Genomic DNA, 21,597 nt, shown 5'->3' with positions numbered 1-21,597 from the left:
ACCCTCAAAACAACTCTGTATTGTTATTTTCATTTTCTCCATGAGATTACCCACCCTCTGAAATGTTAGGGAGAGTAGCCCCAAGTCTACCGCGATGAGCTGAAACAGTGGGATTTGAGCGAGGATCTCCCTAAGCACTGGGGGGAGGAGGGTGACACCACGTGCAAAAACAATCAAAACAAAACCGCGGCTGTTTCCTTCTAGTAATAAAGAGGTTCTAAGTTAAAATATATGTGACTTTTCGTCTACCAGACATGTGTCTACCAACCAGTTTATCTCACTTCCCAGCGTCGCGAGTGTCAGGACCACTTGAAGGGCGTGGACGAAGAGGCTGCGTACACGTCTTTGCCCTCTGCAAAGAGAAATAGCCGGACAGGGAAAAACGGAGGGGGGGACTAGTATTTTCAAATCTTCCAGTGACAAGGCAGCCAAATTTCACCTCTAAGTCTTGGGAGACCAAGGTAACAAAACGGAGAGCGTAAAGACACAGACGCGCCTTAGGAAGCTCCCTTCAGAGCTTTAGGAAGACGAAGAAAGAACGCATGCGTGGTGCACGCTTCCGGGCCACACCTCCTCCTCTCCGGGAACGCTCTGCGCAGGCTCGGGCGCAGGTTGCAGCAGAGAGGCCTCAGCTGTTGTGGTTATTGTACCGCCCCTCCCCCTCCCGGACCCAGCGGCGGCACAGCGCTGCAGGCCCGTTGCTCTAGCCCCAGCACCCGGGACTAAGGACTCCGTGACCCTGTCTTTGGGCCTGTCCGCGCCGGAGCAACTCGGGACTGCGTAGCACCCCGCATGCCGGTGAGCGACCCGGGACGCGCAGCCTCCAGGTCCCCTTAGGGAGCGGGGCCGAGTGGGCACCCTGGGAAGAGCCGAGCCGGATGAGGAGGTGGAGGAGGGGAGGCTACAGGGCCGCTGGACACGCGCGGAGACCGGGGAGGCGCTCTGGGCTGGGTTATGGAGGTGTGTCATCACCTCTTATCCGGGCCCAGCTTCCTGCCTAGGGGCTCCGGGCTTCGGCTCTAGCCGGGTGCACGGGAGAGATTCCAGGTCCCCACACCTTGAGTGGCCAGGTGGCCCCTGGTTTTCCTCTTTTTGAGTTTTCTTGCCCGACTGCCTGTATTTTATCTTTAACCTTTCCAAAGTAGGCAGGCTGTATCCTGGGTTTCGTTGATGTAGCTTGTGAAAGGCGCCGACTTCCTTCATTCGGAAGATCACGACCCATTTAAATTGGGTGGAGTCATGTACTTTTTTTCCCTTTTTCCGTAAGGAGTCTAAAGTTCAGGTTGGTTTTAAGTAAATTAAGGGATTTTGATAAAAATATTGAGCACAGGGGCCTAGCACTTCTTTATTATAAACTAAGGAGACTCCAAGAATAAAAGTTATTAAACTTAGCAGTGCTCTGGGGAAAATCCAGTAGGGAGGGCAGGGATGTCCAGTACCTGACGAAGTCTGGCACTTGTCCATTAGCCTTGATAAAACAAACACCAGTCCAAGGCCGACTGTATCAAGGCAACTGTTACATAAGTATAGAAAGCAGGCCCAGACTGAGAGCCACTTGTTCTTGCCTTCTGTGTCTATTCCCCTGTTAAGGCATTCCAGTGGGAGGCACCCTATACCTCTGTTAACTGAGATCGTAAAACGGTGCCACTGAGGCCCATTGATCCCAGCTCATCTAATATTCCACATAGGCCCCAAGGTCAAAGTGTGTGGGGACAGTGATGTTAATTCACCCCTGAACCACCTGTGACTGGCAAGTATTGGTTTGGCTTGCATGTAATGCCTTTGAGCAAAATCAAGAGAAAATAATGCACTTTTAGGAGTCATAAATCATTCACGTTTTTGAACTTAATGGGCAATGTGTATATAAATTTTTTAAAAATAGTAAAAATCAGCATCTTTATTCATCATTCTGAAGTTTTAAGTTTGTCTACTAGTCGTATAATTTTTTATCTTGCTGTTTACAGTGTGTTTGGATGACCCTAACACATGATGGCATGCCAGTTTTAAAAAGCAAACTTTTCTTCGTAGCATAAGATAAACTGAATTATTTTGAGTCAGTTTTCCTCATTCACATCAGTTCGAATTTTTTAAAGAAATATCTCTTTATATGAATGTCTTTAATAATCTATTTTTAGGAACTGATAAAAAATATATGGTCAAATTTAGAAAGAAAAGGAATGTATTATTTTTTTTGTGTTTGTTTGTTTGTTTGTTTGTTTTTGCGGTACGCGGGCCTCTCACTGTTGGTGGCCTCTCGCGTTGCGGAGCACAGGCTCCGGACGCGCAGGCTCAGCGGCCATGGCTCACAGGCCCAGCCGCTCCGTGGCATGTGGGATCTTCCCAGACCGGGGCACGAACCCGCGTCCCCTGCATCGGCAGGCGGGGACCACTGCGCCACCAGGGAAGCCAGGAATGTATTATTTTTAAATTCAGCTTTCCCGCTTTGTTAATTTGTCCTCAGAATGTCAGCTGATTAGAGTATATGACTTTTTAAGTTTTTTTAATACTTAAAATTGTGGCTTAAACTTCAGTGTTACTGCATTACCTATCTACAGAGGTTATTTTGATATAGGTGCTAGCACTAATTATTTATTTTTATTTGTCTTTAAATTTATATTTAGTTTCCCTCCTGTATTTTTGATACTGTCATCCTAAAATTTTGAAATTAATGTTCTAAATTTTGCTGCTTTGTATTGGTGAATTATAGTCAATATTTTAGAATATTAATTTCGTAATTTTAACTCCACCAACTGTTGAATGCAAGAAAAATCTGGAGGTTTTTTGAGCTGTTTTTTGTTGCAAGTATTTAAATGTTTAAAGCAAGGAATGTGAGGATGAGAAAGATTGGGGATTTTATTTATCACATAGGGGCATGAATTTTAAAAGGCTGAAAAATACTACTTTGATATTTCCTGGTGATACCTAGTTGTAATCTGCCCAAAGCCACTTTTGCCTTCAGTGCTAATTGATTTAAAGGTAGAATGTGTTTTTGTTTTATTCTAAGAAAAGTGAAGTCCATGTGTTTCTTTTCAGAGAACTCTAAGAAAGTGGAGACTTTTGTCAAATTTTAATGTTGTTTGAAAGCCCATTCTTATCATAACTCTGATATATCATTTCATAATATTTTGTTAGAAAAACACTTTGGGACTCTAGTAAATGGCTCCCTTATTTCAGACATTATTTTGATTGAGTATAATTCTAATCCAGATAGTGATTTGAACGTTCCCTTGAAGGTTGTTCTAAATTAATTTGATCAGTATAAATATCCTATAATGTTCTTGAGTATACATCTTGACTGAAGTTTACTGTAAGATGTTCTTTTTTCTTAGACATGGGAAAGTCTTTTTCTCATTTGCCTTTACATTCAAATAAAGAAGATCCTTATGATGGAGTCACATCAACTGAAAATATAAGGACTGGATTGGTTAATAGTGAAGTCCATAATGAAGATGGAAGAAGTGGAGATGTCTCTCAGTTTCCATATGTGGAATTTACAGGAAGAGATAGTGTCACTTGCCCCACTTGTCAAGGAACAGGAAGAATTCCTAGGGGTATGTGTTATTGCACTGTTTTTTCTTTAAAGAATGATTCCAAGTGTTTGCACAAATACTATGAAATCCGTGGGTCTGAGCACAACCCTTTATGTTTTAAAAGACTTAGAATTACAGTTAAAACTTCATATCAGTTATCTTCAGTCAAAAGGACACAAAGAAACAAACATAAGGATTTTAATTAGGGTCCTAAAGCAATAATGAAAACCACTCTTCTACCTCCAGTATCTTTTCTTTCCCACCTGCAATTATAGCAGATATGCAGCATCTCTTGACAGTAAACTTTTAGTCCTGTTTGGTATCAGTAGAAGTCATATCACAGTCACCTTGCCATATTGAGTGTTAGGAGCAATTTAAGTAATGTGGTGACCTAATATTTCTGATTTGTTATTTAAAGAATAATAATAAGTTGGCCATGCCCTAATTCGTTATTTTTTAAAGGATCTACATGAAAAGGGATGGTATATGAAGATGAGCCATATAGGAAAAAAAATCAGTTTGTGGCATGTCATAGGGGAAGTCAGTAGGGAGTAATCTCCACCTGCTGTTTGTAGGCTACTTTAGTAGCAATGGCAATAAGTAGCAATAGTAAAAGTACCTTGTACTATTCTCATTTTCTGCTTGGTTGAATTGATATTTGACCCTGGAGAGACCCCAAGGGTAGGACAAAATGACAATATAAGGCTTTATCTTTGCAGAGGTAGTAGGTATTTGAGAATAAAAGGATTATTGTAGTTACAGGTATTAATGCACCAGGCTGGGGGCAGGGAGAGGGCTGGAGTCTCATTTTTGCAATCTGGATACTATATTTTTGAAGTATAGCTAGTAGGCATTTTTAGCAGCCTGGATGTACATTGTGGATAGTAAGATTGAGGAGGAATTCCGAGGTATTTTTTGTCTGAGCAAATGGGAGAATGGAGTAGCCATTTATTAAAATGGAGAAAAGAATGTTTGAGTATATGTGTCAGGTGAGAGATCAGGAGCTCAGTTTTAGATATGTAAGTTTGGAGATGCATATTTGACATCTAAGTGGATATGTTCAATAGGAAGATAATAAGGGCCTGGAATTCAGATGCAAGGCCTAGGCTGGAGTCATCAGTGTATAGATGATACTTCAGGTGAGTTGGATGACAGCACCAAGCTTGTCAATGTGAATAGAAAACAGAAGAGAATTTAGCACTGAACATTGGGGCATTGCAACATTTTGGGTCAGTGACATGAGAAAGAATTAGCAAAGGACACTAAAAAGAGCAGCTAGAGTAGAAGTAGGAAATCCCTTTGTCTGTGGTGTCCTAGAAGATAAATGAAGAAAATATACTCCTTGGTAGAGGAGAGATTGATCAACTGTGTTAGACCTGATCAAGTAATGTGAGGACTGAGAGGCCATGGGATTTGGTGATTTAGAGGCCACCTTTAAAAGAGCAGTTTTGGTAGTCTGCAAAAGAATGTATAGCATGTGTAGAGTAGGATCAGGAGTGCATAGAAGGAGCAAAGTTATAGTCAGAAAATAGCTTTTTTGAGGAGTTTTGCTGTTTTAGAGGAAAAGGAGAGAAGAGAGGTGGTAGCTAGAGGGGGCTATACATCAGGAGAAGAATTTTTTAAAGATGGAATGAATAATATGTTTGTATGCTGATGAGATTTTTCCATAGATAAAACATTGATAACGCAGGCAACAGAGGACAATTATTAGATCTAGTGCACAAGTGCAGAGGGCTGCTCCTCCAGAGAAGCATGGGCAATTTGCTCCCAGCAGTAGAAGGGAAAGTAGAGTATATGGAGGCAGGTGGGTGGGTGGGTAGATGTGGTGGTAGCTTGTGGAAGTTCTCTTTGCCACATCATGAGCTGAGAGTAAGGATAGGGGAGAAGATATTGGAGGTATGAAGAGAAAGTGGAAGTTATGAAATTGTAGTTTGGGAGAGTCAGATTAAGAGTATGCACTTTTTTTTGGGCTGTGCCACACGGCTCGCAGGATCCCTGACCAGGGATCGCATCCAGCCCTACGGCAGTGAAAGTACAGAGTCCTAACCACTGGAACACCAGGGAATTCCCCAGATTGAGAGTATGAAATAGAGAAATATAGGTGGCATTATTAAGGGCCACTTGAGATAGTAATCTAAATGAGACTAGTGAGCATAGTTGTTTGTTTTTCTTTATCTACTTTTAGCTGTGTGGATATAGGCACAGTCACCAAAGGGTTGGTTTTAACCAGTTGCAGTTTAGACAGATGAATACCACCAAACAAGATAGGATATGTGTACACACACACACACACACACACACACACACACACACACACACACATATTATATATATTATTTATATGTGGGTATGGTAGGGGGAGTGTAGATGAGGGAGGACTTGTGGAGGGAGCAGGGAGGAATAATGAAAGTATTATGGAAAGCTTTAAAAGAGAACTTGACTGCGGTGCTCTAATAGTTAATACAAAGAGCCAAGTTGTGATAAGATTGGAAAATTGGCATTTAAAAGTCCATTTATCCATTAAAGCATATGGATAATGCTCAACCCAAGAAAGAAATACTGAATTTTGAAGTGACTTAATGTGGAGAGGTGTGTGACCTGAAAGAGTCCTGGAAGACTGTATAAATAGGGGTTCTTGGAGCATGAGACTTAATATGTATCAGTTTTGGTTTTCAGGGGAGATAGTGTAGGAACCTCTGCAGTTATAGGGGTTTCAGGACAGCGGTAACAGTATGTTTCTTCTGCTCTCATTCAGATAATCAAATTGAAGTCTTAATGGAAAACTGTGGGGAATAGAAAACTGGGTGAAGGAAGGCCTGGTAAATTCAGATCTTCTGAAAGCTGGGACTTTTTAGATTTTTTTTCTCAGTGGAAGAAAAAGTTACTCTTTCTCATTCTTTATAATATTTTTGTTAGCTAGAAATCTAGGTATGAAAAAACACAATATCTGCTTTGGAACTCAGCTGCTACTGGATAATTTTTGAAGATGTTGAGAGCAGTTTACTAAAGGAATGAGATGAGAACCAGGTAGTATTCTGGTCTTTCCAAACCAGACTTTGATGAGGAACCACTATATTTTTAATTAATCATGTTAATAAATTTCTAAATCTAATTCTTTTACTTTTAGGACAAGAAAACCAACTGGTGGCATTAATTCCATACAGTGATCAGAGATTAAGGCCAAGAAGAACGTAAGTGATTATAAGAAAATGGCAGTTTTTTTGTATTTTTTGCTTTTTATATTATGTATAAGTAAATGTTTTAATTAAAACTAGTCAAAGGAAAAATGCTATCAGGTTGTTAAGTTATACCATCATATACTTTATGTCATTAAATAAAAAAAGGATTCCTGATTGTGGTAAGTTCTTGAAAAGTACTTGAGAGAAATGGTGTAGAACACAAGCCAAGGAAATTGAGCATAAATGTAATTGGAGTCCCTGAAGAAAATCAAAGGAGGAAAACTGAACAAATAGCAAACATTTAATTCAAGATCATTTCCCTGAAGTAAAGCAATACGTGAATCTACATATTGAAAAGACGAGGACTTGGGCTTCCCTGGTGGCGCAGTGGTTGAGAGTCTGCTTGCCAATGCAGGGGACACGGGTTCGAGCCCTGGTCTGGGAGGATCCCACATGCCGCGGAGCAACTGGGCCCATGAGCCACAACTACTGAGCCTGCACGTCTGGAGCCTGTGCTCCGTAACAAGAAAGGCCGCGACAGTGAGAGGCACGCACACCACGATGAAGAGTGGCCCCCACTTGCCACAGCTAGGGAAAGCCCTCACACAGAAACGAAGACCCAACACAGCAAAATTAATTAATTAATTAATAAACTCCTACCCCCAACATCTTCAAAAAAAAAGACAAGGACTTCCCTGGTGGCCCAGTGGCTAAGTCTCTGTTCCCCCAATGCAGGGGGCCCAGGTTTGATCCCTGATCAGGGAGCTAGATCTCGCATGAGGCAAGAAGATCCTGCGTGCCACAACTAAGACCTGGCACAGCCAAATAAATAAGTAAATTTTTTTTTTAAAGTTTAAAAAAAGAAAAGACATACCATAATTTTGGAAATAATCAACCCTTCTTAGTGAAATTACTGGACTTCAAAGGTAAGAACAAAAAACTGAAAAGCCCCTTTGAGCATCCAAGCAAAGGATCGATTAATTTATAAGGGATAGAAAATCAGATTGGCATGTTACTTCTTGACCACAATGCTTTAAACACATAAGCAGTAGAACAGCATGTCTAAGTCTTTATGGAAAGAAAATGAACCCAGGAGTTTATAAACAGTCAGTCTGACCCTTTATTATATAATATATAGACAGTTATGAATGTGCAAGAAATTAGGGTTAATTTCCTAACCCTAGCAAGCAGAGGGAATAGCACCTGAAAGGGCCAGAGGCGTGGTCCAGCCTTCAGATGTATGGCTAAAGTAAACAGCACTGTGGGAAAGTGGTACAGATGAGGCTAGAGAAAATAACAAGGACCAGATCCTGGCACCTGTAGTAAGCTAAGAAATCTGAGAACTTATAGGAAGCTCCTCAAGAATTTTTAGGAGTTTCAAATTTGTAATAAAAAAACAGTAACTCTCAATATGTAGTAAAATTATAATATTTTGGGAAAACTGGTTCTTTATAAGTTGGAGTTGTGATGGGGTAGTCAAGAAATTATTAATTGCTTTTGTCTCCATACTTTAGCTATGTCATTTAATCCTCAAAACAAACCTACAGGTTTTAAAATGGAGGAAAAGAGTAAATTACCTAAAATGCTGCAAATATGAAATGGCAGATATAGAATTGTAACTTGAGTCCAAATAAACTGCACAACCTTCATAACTTCATCAGTACTGTATACTTTGCAGGATTCTGTTACTGTCCCTAGAGCCATAAGAAAAATTATTACTGATGAGTTTTGTAATGGAGATCTATGTACTTCATCAGTGAACTAGGCAATTTTTCAATTTGGTATGAAATACTAAGTGGAATGTTGTTTTATTGTCCCACCAGGTTTAGTAATATTTGTTATGGCTGTAAGCTTTGGGCACAAAGTAATTTAGAATACTGATTCATATGTTCACACCTAGAGCTGACTTACAGGCCCTAGGTACCAGAGTGTGGTGGGCTCACCTGCCCATGAGAAATAAAAACACTAAAGTGTAAAAAAATCCAACAATGTTCACATTTTTATCATGATTTTTAAACTCTTTTTATACCTTTTTAAGGTGTTTTGGTGTATAATGCTTACTATAAGTGTGTGTTTAAACTACCTACTAGGTAATCCAGTAGTGATCACCACCCTACTCAGGTTGGAAGTCCAGAGTGAGTGAGTGGGAACTTCTCTCTTTGCTCCAGACAACAGTACAGGTCAAGTAGTAATGATTTAGTGAATTTTTGTTTGTTTTATTTTATTTTATTTTATTTTCTGGTACGTGAGCCTCTCACTGTTGTGGCCTCTCCCATTGCAGAGCACAGGCTCTGGACACGCAGGCTCAGTGGCCATGGCTTACGGGCCCAGCCGCTCCGCGGCATGTGGGATCTTCCCAGACCAGGGCACGAACCCGTGTCCCCTGCATCAGCAGGCGGACTCTCAACAACCGTGCCACCAGGGAAGCCCTATTTTGTATTTTGATAAGCCATTTTGCTCTCTTTTCTTAACTTGGGCAACTTAAAATACTCAGAAACATTTATAAAACATCTGCAAGAGGTACTTGAAATAACTGTTGATGAGATCCATCAGGACATTTAGGTACAAATCTCTCTTTAGGGAAGAGAGGATGGAGGAAAGGATAAAACAAGAATTTTTTGGATGGCTAGAATATAAGGAAAAGATAAACTAAGTGATATGCAAGACAGAAAAAGAAACTAAAAGAAGGGTGCTGTGGGCTTTGACAGAGTGCTGTTTATTGGAGAAACCAGGGAAATTCTTTTGTCCCTGAATGTCCATGGGGAGATTGCTTCCAGGAGCCCTCGCATATACCAAAATCTGCTGATGCTCAAGTCCCTCATATAAAATGTCATAGTACAGTCGACCCTCCACATCTGAGGTTTCAAATCTGTGGATTCAACTAACCATAGAGGGAAATTTTGATCCATGGTTGGTTGAATTCAGGGATTAGAAACCCACAAATACTGGAGGGCCGACTGCAGTGTCTTGAAACTCTAGTTTTGTTGGTAAACCTAAAGATAAGAGGCAGTTTTCATCTATGGAAATAAAGAGTGAGAGATGGAAGAGAAACACTTCCATCTGGGAGGTAGATGAATAGCAAAGTCACGTGAGTTTTTTTTTTTTTCCTTGTCTTATCTCTGCATAATAATATCCCCTTTCTTGATTTTAAAGAAACAGTTTAACAGCATCTTCAAAGCAGACATGATTAATGTAAACAATATTTTTAAAAAGGAGTACAGGGACTTCCCTAGTGGCACAGTGGTTAAGAATCTTCCTGCCAATGCAGGAGACACGGGTTGGAGCCCTGGTCCGGGAAGATCCCACATGTTGTGGAGCAACTAAGCCTGTGCGCCACAACTACTGAGCCCGCATGCTGCAACTACTGAAGCCCATGCGCCTAAAGCCTGTGCTCTGCAACAAGAGAAGCCACTGCAATGAGGAGCCTGTGCATCACAAAGAAGAGTAGCCCCTGCTTGCCGCAGCTAGAGAAAGCCCATGCGCAGCAACGACCCAATGCAGCCAAAAATAAATAAATAAATTTATTTTAAAAATAAGTAAAAAGAAGTACATAAATACTTTTGGATGAGGAGACTCAAAACGGACTGTCTTAGTGAGACTGCTGAGGCATATGGTTATGTCATTACATTTTTAAAGGCTTCATAGGTGGTTCTGATGAGCAGTCACTTTAGGGAATCATATAATGCCAAAACTCATATGTGAAAATTCTGCTTCAGTGAATTCATCAGGGAGTCTTGAAATCTATACTTTTATAAAGCTCCCCAGCTTGATTCTAATGAGCAGCCTGGTTTGGGAATCACCACAGTAAATGTTCTATCTATAATAAGCCTGAAATCCTAGTCTCCAAAAAGGTAAATATGTCTTTTAAGGAGACCATTTTAACACTTAATAGATTCAAAACTAACTCTGCTCAATACTTTTATAATGTAAAAAGTTGGTAAAATCATACATCTTTTCCGGCTGGTATAAAAGGGGAAAAATTCAAAATGAAAGTATCTTCTCTAAATGTTTCATTATGTAATTTTTGATGCATGTATATTTAAATATTCCATTTTCCTTTTCAGAAAACTGTATGTGATGGCTTCTGTGTTTGTCTGTCTGCTTCTTTCTGGACTGGCTGTGTTTTTCCTTTTCCCTCGTTCTATCGACGTGAAATACATTGGTGTAAAATCGGCATACGTCAGTTATGATGTTCCAAAGCGTACAATATATTTAAATATCACGGTAAGTACATATTTATATTAAAAATATTTGACTTCATTCTTTTATCATGTTAAGCAGCACCTTTGTCCTTATTGAGAGAACATTAAAGGTAACACTCAGTTTTCTTTCTGTATGTCTGCTATATTGACCTTTTCTGTCATTTCTGATTCTGCTGAAAATGGCAAATTGGCAAATTCTGTGTATTCAGAATCATTTAGCATTTGAAGATGCCTTTGGGAGGGTAAAATAAACAAAACAGTTAGTTACTGGGAAAAAGTAATTACAATCTATTTACTTTTCAACATTTGACTGAATAGCTTCTAGCCAGATGTTAACATAGTTAGTTCAATACATGTTATACATGTAACATTTTCATTTCCTTGTGTTTTGTGAAACACAATTTTTGCCATCTTTAACAGACCATTCCTTTGTTTTAAAAGGTAGAGAACAAGTGAATGATTCCTCTTGCAAATTAGTATGTGTGAAAATCTGTGTTTCTCAGGACAGTGGTTTTTAGGACTCTACAGCCTTCCCACACTTGAAAACAAACAAGCAAACAAACACCTCAGAGAAGGTCTTGTACCTGTTTTACATGTTAACATTTATTTGAAAAAAGCATGGTTTGCAAAGCACCGTATTATTAAAAAGGAATATATATGTTGCTTCAGGCTTTAAGGTACATCTGTGTGGCAGTGATTTGTTTGGAAGAGAGATATTGGACTTCAGTTGGTTTTCCTCAAAGAGGTGGTTGGTATGCTTGAGGTTGAGGTAGAGATGCCTGTGGTGCTGGTTGGGAGGAGGGAGATTTACAGGGACAGGTAGTGAAATGGAATGTATGTTAAAGTGGAATTACTACTTAATTATAGGGAAAAAAAACTCCCACGAATTCATCTATCCTCATGGCGTACTGTCAAACGTTGTCAACCTTTAAAAAAAACACAAAAAAATTTTTAAAACCCTGGGAATTCCCTGGCAGTCCAGTGGTTAGGACTCTGCTCTTTCACTACTGTGGGCCCAGTTTCCATCCCTGGTTGGGGAAATAAGATCCCACAAGCTGGGACTTCCCTGGTGGTCCAGTGGTTAAGACTCTGAACTCCTAATGCAGAAGGGTCCCAGGTTTGATCCCTGGTCAGGGAACTAGATCCTGCATGCGTGCCACAGCTAAGAAGTCCACATGCTGCCACTAAGAAGCCTGCATGCCACAACTAAAGATCCCACGTGCCGCAACGAAGACCTGGCACAGCCTAAATAAATAAATATTTTTTAAAAAAGATCCCACGTGCTGCACTGCACAGCCGAAAAAAAAACTATATACATGGAAAAAATATATATGCATAAAACATAACAGTACTAATTGTAAATCATTTCCTATCATTGGGGAATTATTGTTGGGTATTTTTCCACTGTAACAGCCATTTGGGAAAAGGAACAAATTTTCCTTTTTTCTGTGGGGTTTAAAACAATTGCCGGATATTTTTGGCCAACCTCCAGAGTCTGTTTTAGTATCAAATAACTGTAAATTTATAATAAAAAGTAATAAAATTTATGTGCTGGGCCCTTTTAGATACCAGAAAGTATATTTAAATGTAAATATCTTACTTTATTTTAAATAATTATTCAGGAATTCCCACACTTAGGGGTACTAGTACTTGACTAAATTGAGAAAGTGTGAACATTAAATAGCAAATAGGTTTATTATATAGATAGACATTAGGTTTAACTGGATTACAGTGAGAAAAAAGCTGAGATTTCTCACAGGGGGAAGATGGCGGAAGAGTAAAACACGGAGGTCACCTTCCTCCCCACAGATACATCAGAAATACATCTACACGTGGAACAACTCCTACAGAAAACCCATTGAACGCTGGCAGAAGACCTCAGACCTCCCAAAAGGCAAGAAACTCACCATGTACCTGGGTAGGGCAAAAGAAAAAAGAATAAACAGCGACAAAAGAATAGGGACGGGACCTGCACCAGTGGGAGGGAGCTGTGAAGGAGGAAAGGTTTCCACACACTAGGAAGCCCCTTTGCTGGCGGAGACTGCGGGTGGCGTAGCAGGGAAGCTTTGCAGCTGCGGAAGAGAGCACAGCAACGGGTGCAGAGGGCAAAGTGGAGAGATTCCTGCACAGAGGATCAGTGCTGACCGACACTCACCAGCCCGAGAGGCTTGCCTGCTCACCTGCCGGAGTGCGTGGGGGCTGGGAGCTGAGGCTCGGGCTTCGGTCGGATTGCAGGGACAGGACTGGCGGTGTGAACACAGCCTGAAGGGGTTAGTGCACCATGGCTAGCCGGGAGGGAGTCAGGGAAAAAAGTCTGGACCTGCCGAAGAGGCAAGAGACTTTTTCTTCCCTCTTTGTTTCCTGGTGTGCAAAGAGAGGGGATTAAGAGCTCTGCTTAAAGGAGTTCTAGAGATGGGCACGACCCACGGCTATCAGCATGGACCCCAGAGATGGGCATGAGACGCTAAGGCCGCTGCTGCCGCCACCAAGAAGCCTGTGTGCGAGCACAGGTCACTCTCCACACCTCCCCTCCCGGGAGCCTGTGCAGCCCGCCACTACCAGGGTCCCAGGATCCAGGGACAACTTCCCCGGGAGAATGCACGGCGTGCCTCAGGCTGCTGCAACGTCATGCTGGTCTCTGCCGCCGCAGGCTCACCCCGAATCCGTACCGCTCCCTCCCCCCGGCCTGAGTGAGCTAGATCCCCCAAATCAGCGGCTCCTTTAACCCCCACTTCTGCAAGCCAGAAGGGAGTGGCAGGACGTATTAAAAGTGATGAAGGAGAAAAACGTACAACCAAGATTACCCAGCAAGGATCTCATTCAGATTCGACGGAGAAATTAAAACCTTTACAGACAAGGAAAAGCTAAGAGAATTCAGCACCACCAAACCAGCTTTACAACAAATGCTAAAGGAACTTCTCTAGGCAAGAAACACAAGAGAAAGAAAAGACATACAATAACAAACCCAAAGAAAATGGGAATAGGAGCATACATATTGATAATTACCTTAAATGTAAATGGATTAAATGCTCCCACCAAAAGACACAGACTGGCTGAATAGATACAAAAACAAGACCCATATATATGCTGTCTACAAGAGACCCACTTCAGACCTAGGGACACATACAGACTGAAAGTGAGGGGATGGAAAAAGATATTCCATGCAAACGGAAATCAAAAGAAAGCTGGAGTAGCAATTCTCATGTCAGACAAAATAGACTTTAAAATAAAGACTATTACGAGAGACAAAGAAGGACAGTACATAATGATCAAAGAATCAATCCAAGAAGAAGATATAACAATTGTAAATATTTATGCACCCAACATACGAGCACCTCAATAGATAAAGCAAGTACTAACAGCCATAAAAGGGGAAATCAGGGGCTTCCCTGGTGGCGCAGTGGTTGAGAGTCTGCCTGCCGATGCAGGGGACACGGGTTCGTGCCCCGGTCTGGGAGGATCCCACATGCCGCGGAGCGGCTGGGCCCGTGAGCCATGGCCGCTGGGCCTGCGCTTCCGGAGCCTGTACTCTGCAGCGGGAGAGGCCACAACAGTGAGAGGCCCGTGTACCACAAAAAAAAATAATAATAATAAATAAAAGGGGAAATCAACAGTAACACATTCATAATAGGGGACTTTAACACCCCACTTTCACGAATGGACAGATCATCCAAAATGAAAATAAATAAGGAAACACAAGCTTTAAATGATACATTAAACAAGATGGACTTAATTGATATTTATAGGACATTGCATCCAAAACCAACAGAATACACATTTTTCTAAAGTGCTCATGGAACATTTTCCAGGATAGATCATATCTTGGGTCACAAATCAAACCGTGGTAAATTTAAGAAAATTGAAATGGTATCAAAAGTCTGCAAACCATAAATGCTGGAGAGGGTGTGGAGAAAAGGGAACACTTTTGCACTGCTGGTGGGAATGTGAATTGGTGCAGCCACTATGGAGAACAGTATGGAGGTTTCTTAAAAAACTACAAATAGAACTACCATATGACCCAGCAATCCCACTACTGGGCATATACCCTGAGAAAACCATAATTCAAGAACAGTCATGTACCAAAATGTTTACTGCAGCTCTATTTATACAATAGCCAGGAGATGGAAGCAACTTAAGCGTCCATCATCGAATGAATGGATAAAGAAGATGTGGCACATATATACAATGGAATATTACTCAGCCATAAAAAGAAATGAAATTGAGTTATTTGTAGTGAGGTGGATGGATCTAGAGTCTGTCATACAGAGTGAAGTAAGTCAGAAAGAGAAAGACATATGCTAACACATATGTATGGAATCTAAGGGGAAAAAAATGTCATGAAGAACCTAGGGGTAAGATGGGAATAAAGACACAGACCTACTGGAGAATGGACTTGAGGTTATGGGGAGGGGTAAGGGTAAGCTGTGACAAAGTGAGAGAGTGGCATGGACATATAGGACACTACCAAACGTAAAACATATAGCTAGTGGGAAGCAGCTGCATAGCACAGGGAGATCAGCTCGGTGCTTTGTGACTGCCTAGAGGGGTGGGATAGGAAGGGTGGGAGGGAGGGAGACGCAAGAGGGAAGAGATATGGGAAAATATGTATATGTATAAATGAGTCACTTTTTTATAAAGCAGAAGTTAACACACCATTGTAAAGCAATTATACTCCAATAAAGATGTTTAAAAAAAAATGAGATTTCTGTACGTTTTCTATCAGTATTTTGAAAAATGTAATTATATAGTATTACTTTTGTTTCTTAAAATGAGTAGCATATATTACTACTCTTTTTTAGTAATATTTATTGTCTTTCTAATTATGAAAATGTTTAATTATCATTATAAGACATTTGAAAAATACCATAATGTATATCTTTATCCAGGCCTGACTATTAACATGTATTCTGCCCTCCATATCCACCAGTTCTGCATCCATGGATTCAATCAACCTGATTGAAAAAATGTTTTTTTAATTCAGAAAAATTTTTTTTTATAAATTTTTGGGGTTTTTTTTTTGGCTGTGTTGGGTCCTCATTGCTGTGCGCAGGCTTTCTCTCGTTGCGGCGAGCAGGGGCTACTCTTTGTTACGGTGTATGGACTTCTCATTGTGGTGGCTTCTCGTTGCAGAGCACGGACTCTAGGCACTTGGGCTTCAGTAGTTGTCGCATGCGGGTTCTAGAGCGCAGGCTCAGTAGTTGTGGTGCACGGGCTTAGTTGCTCCGTGGCATGTGGGATCTTCCCGAGCCAGGGATTGAACCCATGTCCTCTGCCTTTGCAGGTGGATTCTTAACCACTGCACCATGAGGGAAGCCCTATCTGTTATTTCTTGATTTAACATTTATCTTTTTTATTTCGTTGACTATTTTCTAAAGTAATTTGAAACAATTGTTTTAAGTTAGAATTGCAAAAGTTGGCCCCAGCTGTTAAGTATAGAAATGATACAACTACATTTCTTTCCAACCAGTTTTGAATCTATCCCATTTCTTCTCAAAAGTGACCTGCTAGAAATCTCTACTCATGAAGTTAAAATACCAGTTTTTTTAAATAGAAAGTTTAAAGTTGTGTTTAACATTTTAAAGTGTTGTCTTTTTATTTAATCGAATCGGAAGTAGCTTAGTCTGTGAAGATGTACGTGTTAACATTTAGAAAACTTTTGATGAAATTTTAGAATGTTTTTTATTGAATTTTTGCTAAGGCCACAAATACATTTTCTAACATTCATTTTTCTGTATTCTTGTACTATACATTTTCTGGGCCTACTTTTTAAAAGTATGTGTTCATTGTAGGCATTTTATATACATAGTACTCATGCGTATGGGCTTCCCTGGTGGCGCAGTGGTTGAGAGTCCACCTGCCGATGCAGGGGACACTGGTTCGTGCCTTGGTCCGGGAAGATCCCACGTGCCGCGGAGCGGCTGGGCCCGTGAGCCATGGCCCCTGAGCCTGCGCGTCTGGAGCTTGTGCTCCGCAACAGGAGAGGCCACAACAGTGAGAGGCCCACGTACCGCAAAAAAAAAACAAACAAAAATAAAATAAAACGAAAACAAAACATAGTACTCATGCATAAAACCAAATAATTGGTTCATTGAATGTTCTTGACAGTTTTGGTGATACTTTCCTTCCTCCTAATAAATTAAGCATAGCCACAGCTGGAGAGTCATCTTCTGTATTAATTTTGATTCATATTATGCTTATTCTAAGATAACTTGTACATTTTGTGCCTCCTTTCTTTTTCAGAACACACTAAATATAACGAACAATAACTATTATTCTGTTGAAGTTGAAAACATCACTGCACAAGTTCAATTTTCAAAAACAGTTATTGGAAAGGCACGCTTAAACAACATTACCAGTATTGGTCCACTGGATATGAAACAGGTAAGCTTCATTCATGAAATACTTTGGAAGAGTTAAACAAGTCTCAAGTTTGTGTATCATATTAACTTGAGGGAGATGGGGGATTTCTTAAAGAACTAGACTTTGAATTGTATCCCATACATGTGTAAGAAAAAGTCCTAGAATCAAACCCATAAAGGGAGAAATTTCCAAACTCTTTGAAGTTACAAAATGTATCTGAAATACTTGATGTTTTGATCTTGTTCTCTATTGATTTATTTTTATTTTTTGCCTTTCAGATTGATTATACAGTACCTACTATCATAGCAGAGGAAATGAGTTATATGTTGTAAGTTCTGATTTAATGAACTCAATATATATAAATCTATAGAGATTTATAGATCTCTCTCTCTCTCTCTCTCTCTCTCTATATATATATATATATATATATATATATGTTTAATTTCCCATCATCTTAGAAGTTACAAGACCACATTTTGGAATATTCCTTCCGGGCTCTGATCATCTCTGTTCTTCTCTTCTCCCCTTTCAACATGTATAATGTTAATGTATATATACGTATACAACATAATTTTATTTTCAGAATTAGGATCATATACACCATGGCACTTTTTATTTACTATGTTATGAGAATCATAATCTCACATATTCTAGTATTTGTTTCTGATTTAGTATAGGAGGACTAAAAATGCTAATGATGTTTAGAACTCTTGCTGGTTTGAAGTTGTAAAGCTTTTAAATTAGGTCTAAATGATTATTAGCTCTTGTTAAGTAAAAAATAATGATAAATTTTTATCATCTTTTGATGTCAGCCTGATATAGAATTTCTGAGTAACTAATAAACTGGCTACTAAAATTTGAAAAGGTAAACAAAAAGTAGAAATAATAAGTAGACAACTCTACAACTGCTGTAGTATGAAGGCATAGAATAAGAAGCCATGAAAATATTAATCATCATTTGAGATACAGAAAATGCTCAACCATTAAATGCTTATTTATTATATCTTAATAGTATTTCTGTTAGCTTTAACATAGGAAGAGGAACTGTAATTAAACTATTTTAAATTTATAATGTCAGTTTGTATTTATTCACATTGTTTTTTCTTCAACAGTGATTTCTGTACACTGACATCCATCAAAGTGCATAACATAGTACTCATGATGCAGTAAGTACGAATTATTTTTTTGAGAAATTCTTTGTTTAAAAACTATATGTATAACATTGGCTTAGAGTATACACATCTTTATAAATGCTGTCTCATTTGGGTTTTAAGCCTTACAGGAGTGCAATGAGGTGAAGTAAATAGTATCCCACTTTACACATGAGGAAATGGGAGCTCAGAGGAGTAGTGAAGGATCACACAGCTGCTAAATAGTGAATCTGAACCTTGCAAGAACTTGGGAAAATGGTAGAAATTGGGATAGAGAGAAGGATGAGCTCAACACCCAATTCCTTGCTGCCTGTGGTAGGCAGTAACAGTAGTGAAGACCAGGAATGTTATTGGTTTGCAAATTGGGTGTTATCCTAAGCCATGAAAACACTGTAGGTTACAGGTTGGGTATTTGGGCCATTAGCTAACATTTGATTAACCTTTTCTTCTGATGAGAGAACTGTGTGATTATTTTTAAAAGTGCACTGAACTAAATATATTGTTAATTAGAGATAGGTGTTTTGAAAAACTACATTTTTGTGTATAATTATTTTTGGATAGGGCTTTCTCAGCCAGCATTCCTGTTGTCTGTTGGGGAAATACTCCCTAAGAGGCCCATGTCCACAATATTAAGTTATCATTAATCAAATAATCTCTCCCTGGAGAGAATTTTGATATATAAAGTGTTCTCACTTTAGAAAGCTTTTTTATATATAACTCTTCCCCATTTATTTTGTTTTTAGAGTTACTGTAACAACAACTTACTTTGGACACTCAGAACAGATATCCCAGGAGAGGTACCAGTACGTTGATTGTGGAAGGAACACAACTTATCAGTTGGGGCAGTCTGAATATCTAAATGTACTTCAGCCACAACAGTGAAAACTGAGAGATGCACCTGGAGAAGAAATACCTATTGACATTTTCCAAACTCTGAAGGATGAGGTACTTACTTCCTGATAGGAGATTTTAAATTGAACAACCTAAAGTTTACACTTCTGTTTTAAAAGTACAGCTAAGAGTATGTGGACTTGTAGGTTATTACAACTCTCTACTCTGTGTCATGATATTTGTACCAGGATCTTTTACTTGAATCTAAATTTACTGATTGGTTTTCTTTGCTCCTGGTCCCCAAAGGGGAAAACTAAGACTTCTCCTACAGGATAAATAATTATTTAAAATTCATAGCTCTATCACTACTGAAAACATAATTGATGATTTTTGATGAATATAATTATGTGATGAACATAATTTGAGAAACTTTATTTCTGAATGTTTTTATAGAAAATTACTGTGGGCCTATTCATGAAGACATTTAAAGAGTAACCTTTTTTTTTCCTGTTTTATAAGTTCCCATTGCTACTTGGTAGTATTTCAGCTATATGCTATTTTAGCTTTTAGCTAAATGTTTTTATTTTTTCATTTTGAAATCCTACTCATTTGCATGTTTTTGTCAGTCTTACTTCAAGCTATTGCTTGCATAACACTTAATAAACCAAAATAATCTTTGCAGAATTCTGTACCTAAAATTTTTTAAAACCCCTAAATAATGTGTTTCACATGTTAGTTATAGTTGTGTGAAATTTTTATGTAATCTTCAGACATCATTTAATGTACAGTATTGTAAATAAATTCTGCATGGCTTTTATGTAGCTTTAATAAATGTCAAATAAAGCGGTACAGATTTAAAATATAGTAAGTTGCTCATAAAAATTTGTAAAAAAAGGAAAATGATATTCAGAAACCTCTAGAATGTATGTTTCCAATTACATATTAGATCAGGCATAACATAGATTGAAATAAAATATTTTGATGCTCCACTTTTTTTAATGTTGCTTTTCATACTAAAGAATTATGAATACACTTACTTTTCAGAACTGTTAGGTACCCAAATGATCAATTTTATGAATGTTTTAGAGGAGGAAGTTATTTCTTTGGTAAAATTATCCAAGAAATCCTGTTATTAAATTACGGTGGCTATAGCAAAATAAAACCTATATTATGCTTTTAAAAATTACTTTGCACATCATGGATATCATGCCCCTATCAGTTACATTTTTAAAGGTTTCTACTTTTGGTTTGGATTTTATTTAAAATTGTATTCAAGTGTAAATTATTGACTTATTCATTTTGCTAGTTTATATTTTTAATACCATTTTGCATTTGGGCTTTTTGCCTTTTTGCTTACCACGTTCTGAGTACCTTTTAAATACCTACCACTGAGCATAGGGGCTGACTGTGATACCAAAAACAGTAAGTGGCTTGAGAGTAGTTTCCTGTGTTCCCTAGTGACAGAGATCAGGTTACCCCTCTCCCTACTCCCAAAGTGCCTAACATGGGTGTGAAACATTCTTATTATAAGTCTGACTCTCTCAACTATAGAACATGAGCTTTATTTAATTAGTTAGAGCTAATGAAGCCCTCCTTTCTGCCTTTAAACCTACTCAGGTTTCCCCTTACTTAGCTTTCATATTACTTTCTCTAAGTTTTCCTCAGTAAACATTTAAATGGGTGAAATGCACTAACTTCTTTTTTTTTTAACTACTTAGTCTTCCCTTAATCCATCGCTAACTTATCCATCCTTGCTATTAAACTAAAATCACCCCTTTAAATTTATTATGGATTTTGTAGTCCAACCCAATCTTTAATATTTTTTCTGCTATGTTTTTTGACTACTCCTCTTCTCCTTGAAATTGCACTTTTCTAATGTGTGTGTTCTATTTGTATTTTTCATATCATTCTCGTTTCATTTTTTCTCATTCTCCTATCTTTTGATATCTTCTAATGAGTAGTATCCAGACCCTCTTCTGCCTCAAAATTTCTACTCCTGTATCTTCAGCAATCACCTATATTAAGGCTTCCAGCTCTGTTTCTACATACCTGACAGTAACCTGTCTAGTTTCTCATTTAGCTAATGCCTTAGAGATAACAGTATTTCAGTGACTGTGTAAAAATCAAACAATGTTAAAAATTTTTTTTATCATGTTTTGTTCTCATCTGCCCTTATGTCCCGTTTCTTCAAAATCATTCTTCAGATATGCCTTCTTCAAAAATCAATCCTGATTTATTTTCCTGCTTTGTATCTTTTTTTTTTTTTTTTTTTTTATATGTGGGCCTCTCACTGTCGTGGCCTCTCCCGTTGCCGGACGCGCAAGCTCAGCAGCCATGGCCCACG

The 21,597-nt window shown here is 38.9% G+C and overlaps 1 protein-coding gene and 1 non-coding gene across 3 annotated transcripts; both read left to right on the top strand.

Annotated features, from left to right (window-relative positions):
* The first annotated feature begins 692 nt into the window (after positions 1-692).
* On the top strand, positions 693-20,242 carry TMEM106B (transmembrane protein 106B). 2 transcript variants are annotated; one of them, XM_007451700.1, is made up of 8 exons: positions 693-798; positions 3,330-3,551; positions 6,658-6,721; positions 10,774-10,933; positions 17,152-17,292; positions 17,550-17,599; positions 18,384-18,437; positions 19,166-20,242. In XM_007451700.1, the coding sequence occupies exons 2-8, from the start codon at positions 3,332-3,334 to the stop codon at positions 19,302-19,304; spliced, it is 828 nt and encodes a 275-aa protein (XP_007451762.1). In that variant the 5' UTR covers positions 693-798; positions 3,330-3,331; the 3' UTR covers positions 19,305-20,242. The 2 variants fall into 2 exon arrangements, with proteins under 2 accessions (XP_007451762.1, XP_007451763.1); XM_007451701.1 differs by having other exon boundaries at positions 716-798; positions 3,313-3,551; positions 19,166-19,304.
* TRNAR-CCU (transfer RNA arginine (anticodon CCU)) lies at positions 11,975-12,049 on the top strand. The gene has a single exon. It is a non-coding gene; the product is annotated as a tRNA-Arg (tRNA).
* Positions 20,243-21,597: the final 1,355 nt, after the last annotated feature.

This window comes from Lipotes vexillifer, unplaced genomic scaffold, assembly GCF_000442215.2.
Source record: "Lipotes vexillifer unplaced genomic scaffold, Lipotes_vexillifer_v1.1 scaffold2126, whole genome shotgun sequence".
In the NCBI taxonomy this organism is placed as follows: domain Eukaryota; kingdom Metazoa; phylum Chordata; class Mammalia; order Artiodactyla; family Lipotidae; genus Lipotes; species Lipotes vexillifer.
This window is presented reverse-complemented; position numbering and strand designations above follow the sequence as displayed.

Excerpts from the sequence above, each read along its gene's own strand:
- TMEM106B (XM_007451700.1), top strand. The coding sequence starts at position 3,332 with ATGGGAAAGTCTTTTTCTCATTTGCCTTTACATTCAAATAAAGAAGAT. Across the intron at positions 10,934-17,151 it reads CAATATATTTAAATATCACG|AACACACTAAATATAACGAA; the intron begins GTAAGTACATAT and ends TTTCTTTTTCAG. Across the intron at positions 17,600-18,383 it reads GAGGAAATGAGTTATATGTT|TGATTTCTGTACACTGACAT; the intron begins GTAAGTTCTGAT and ends TTTCTTCAACAG.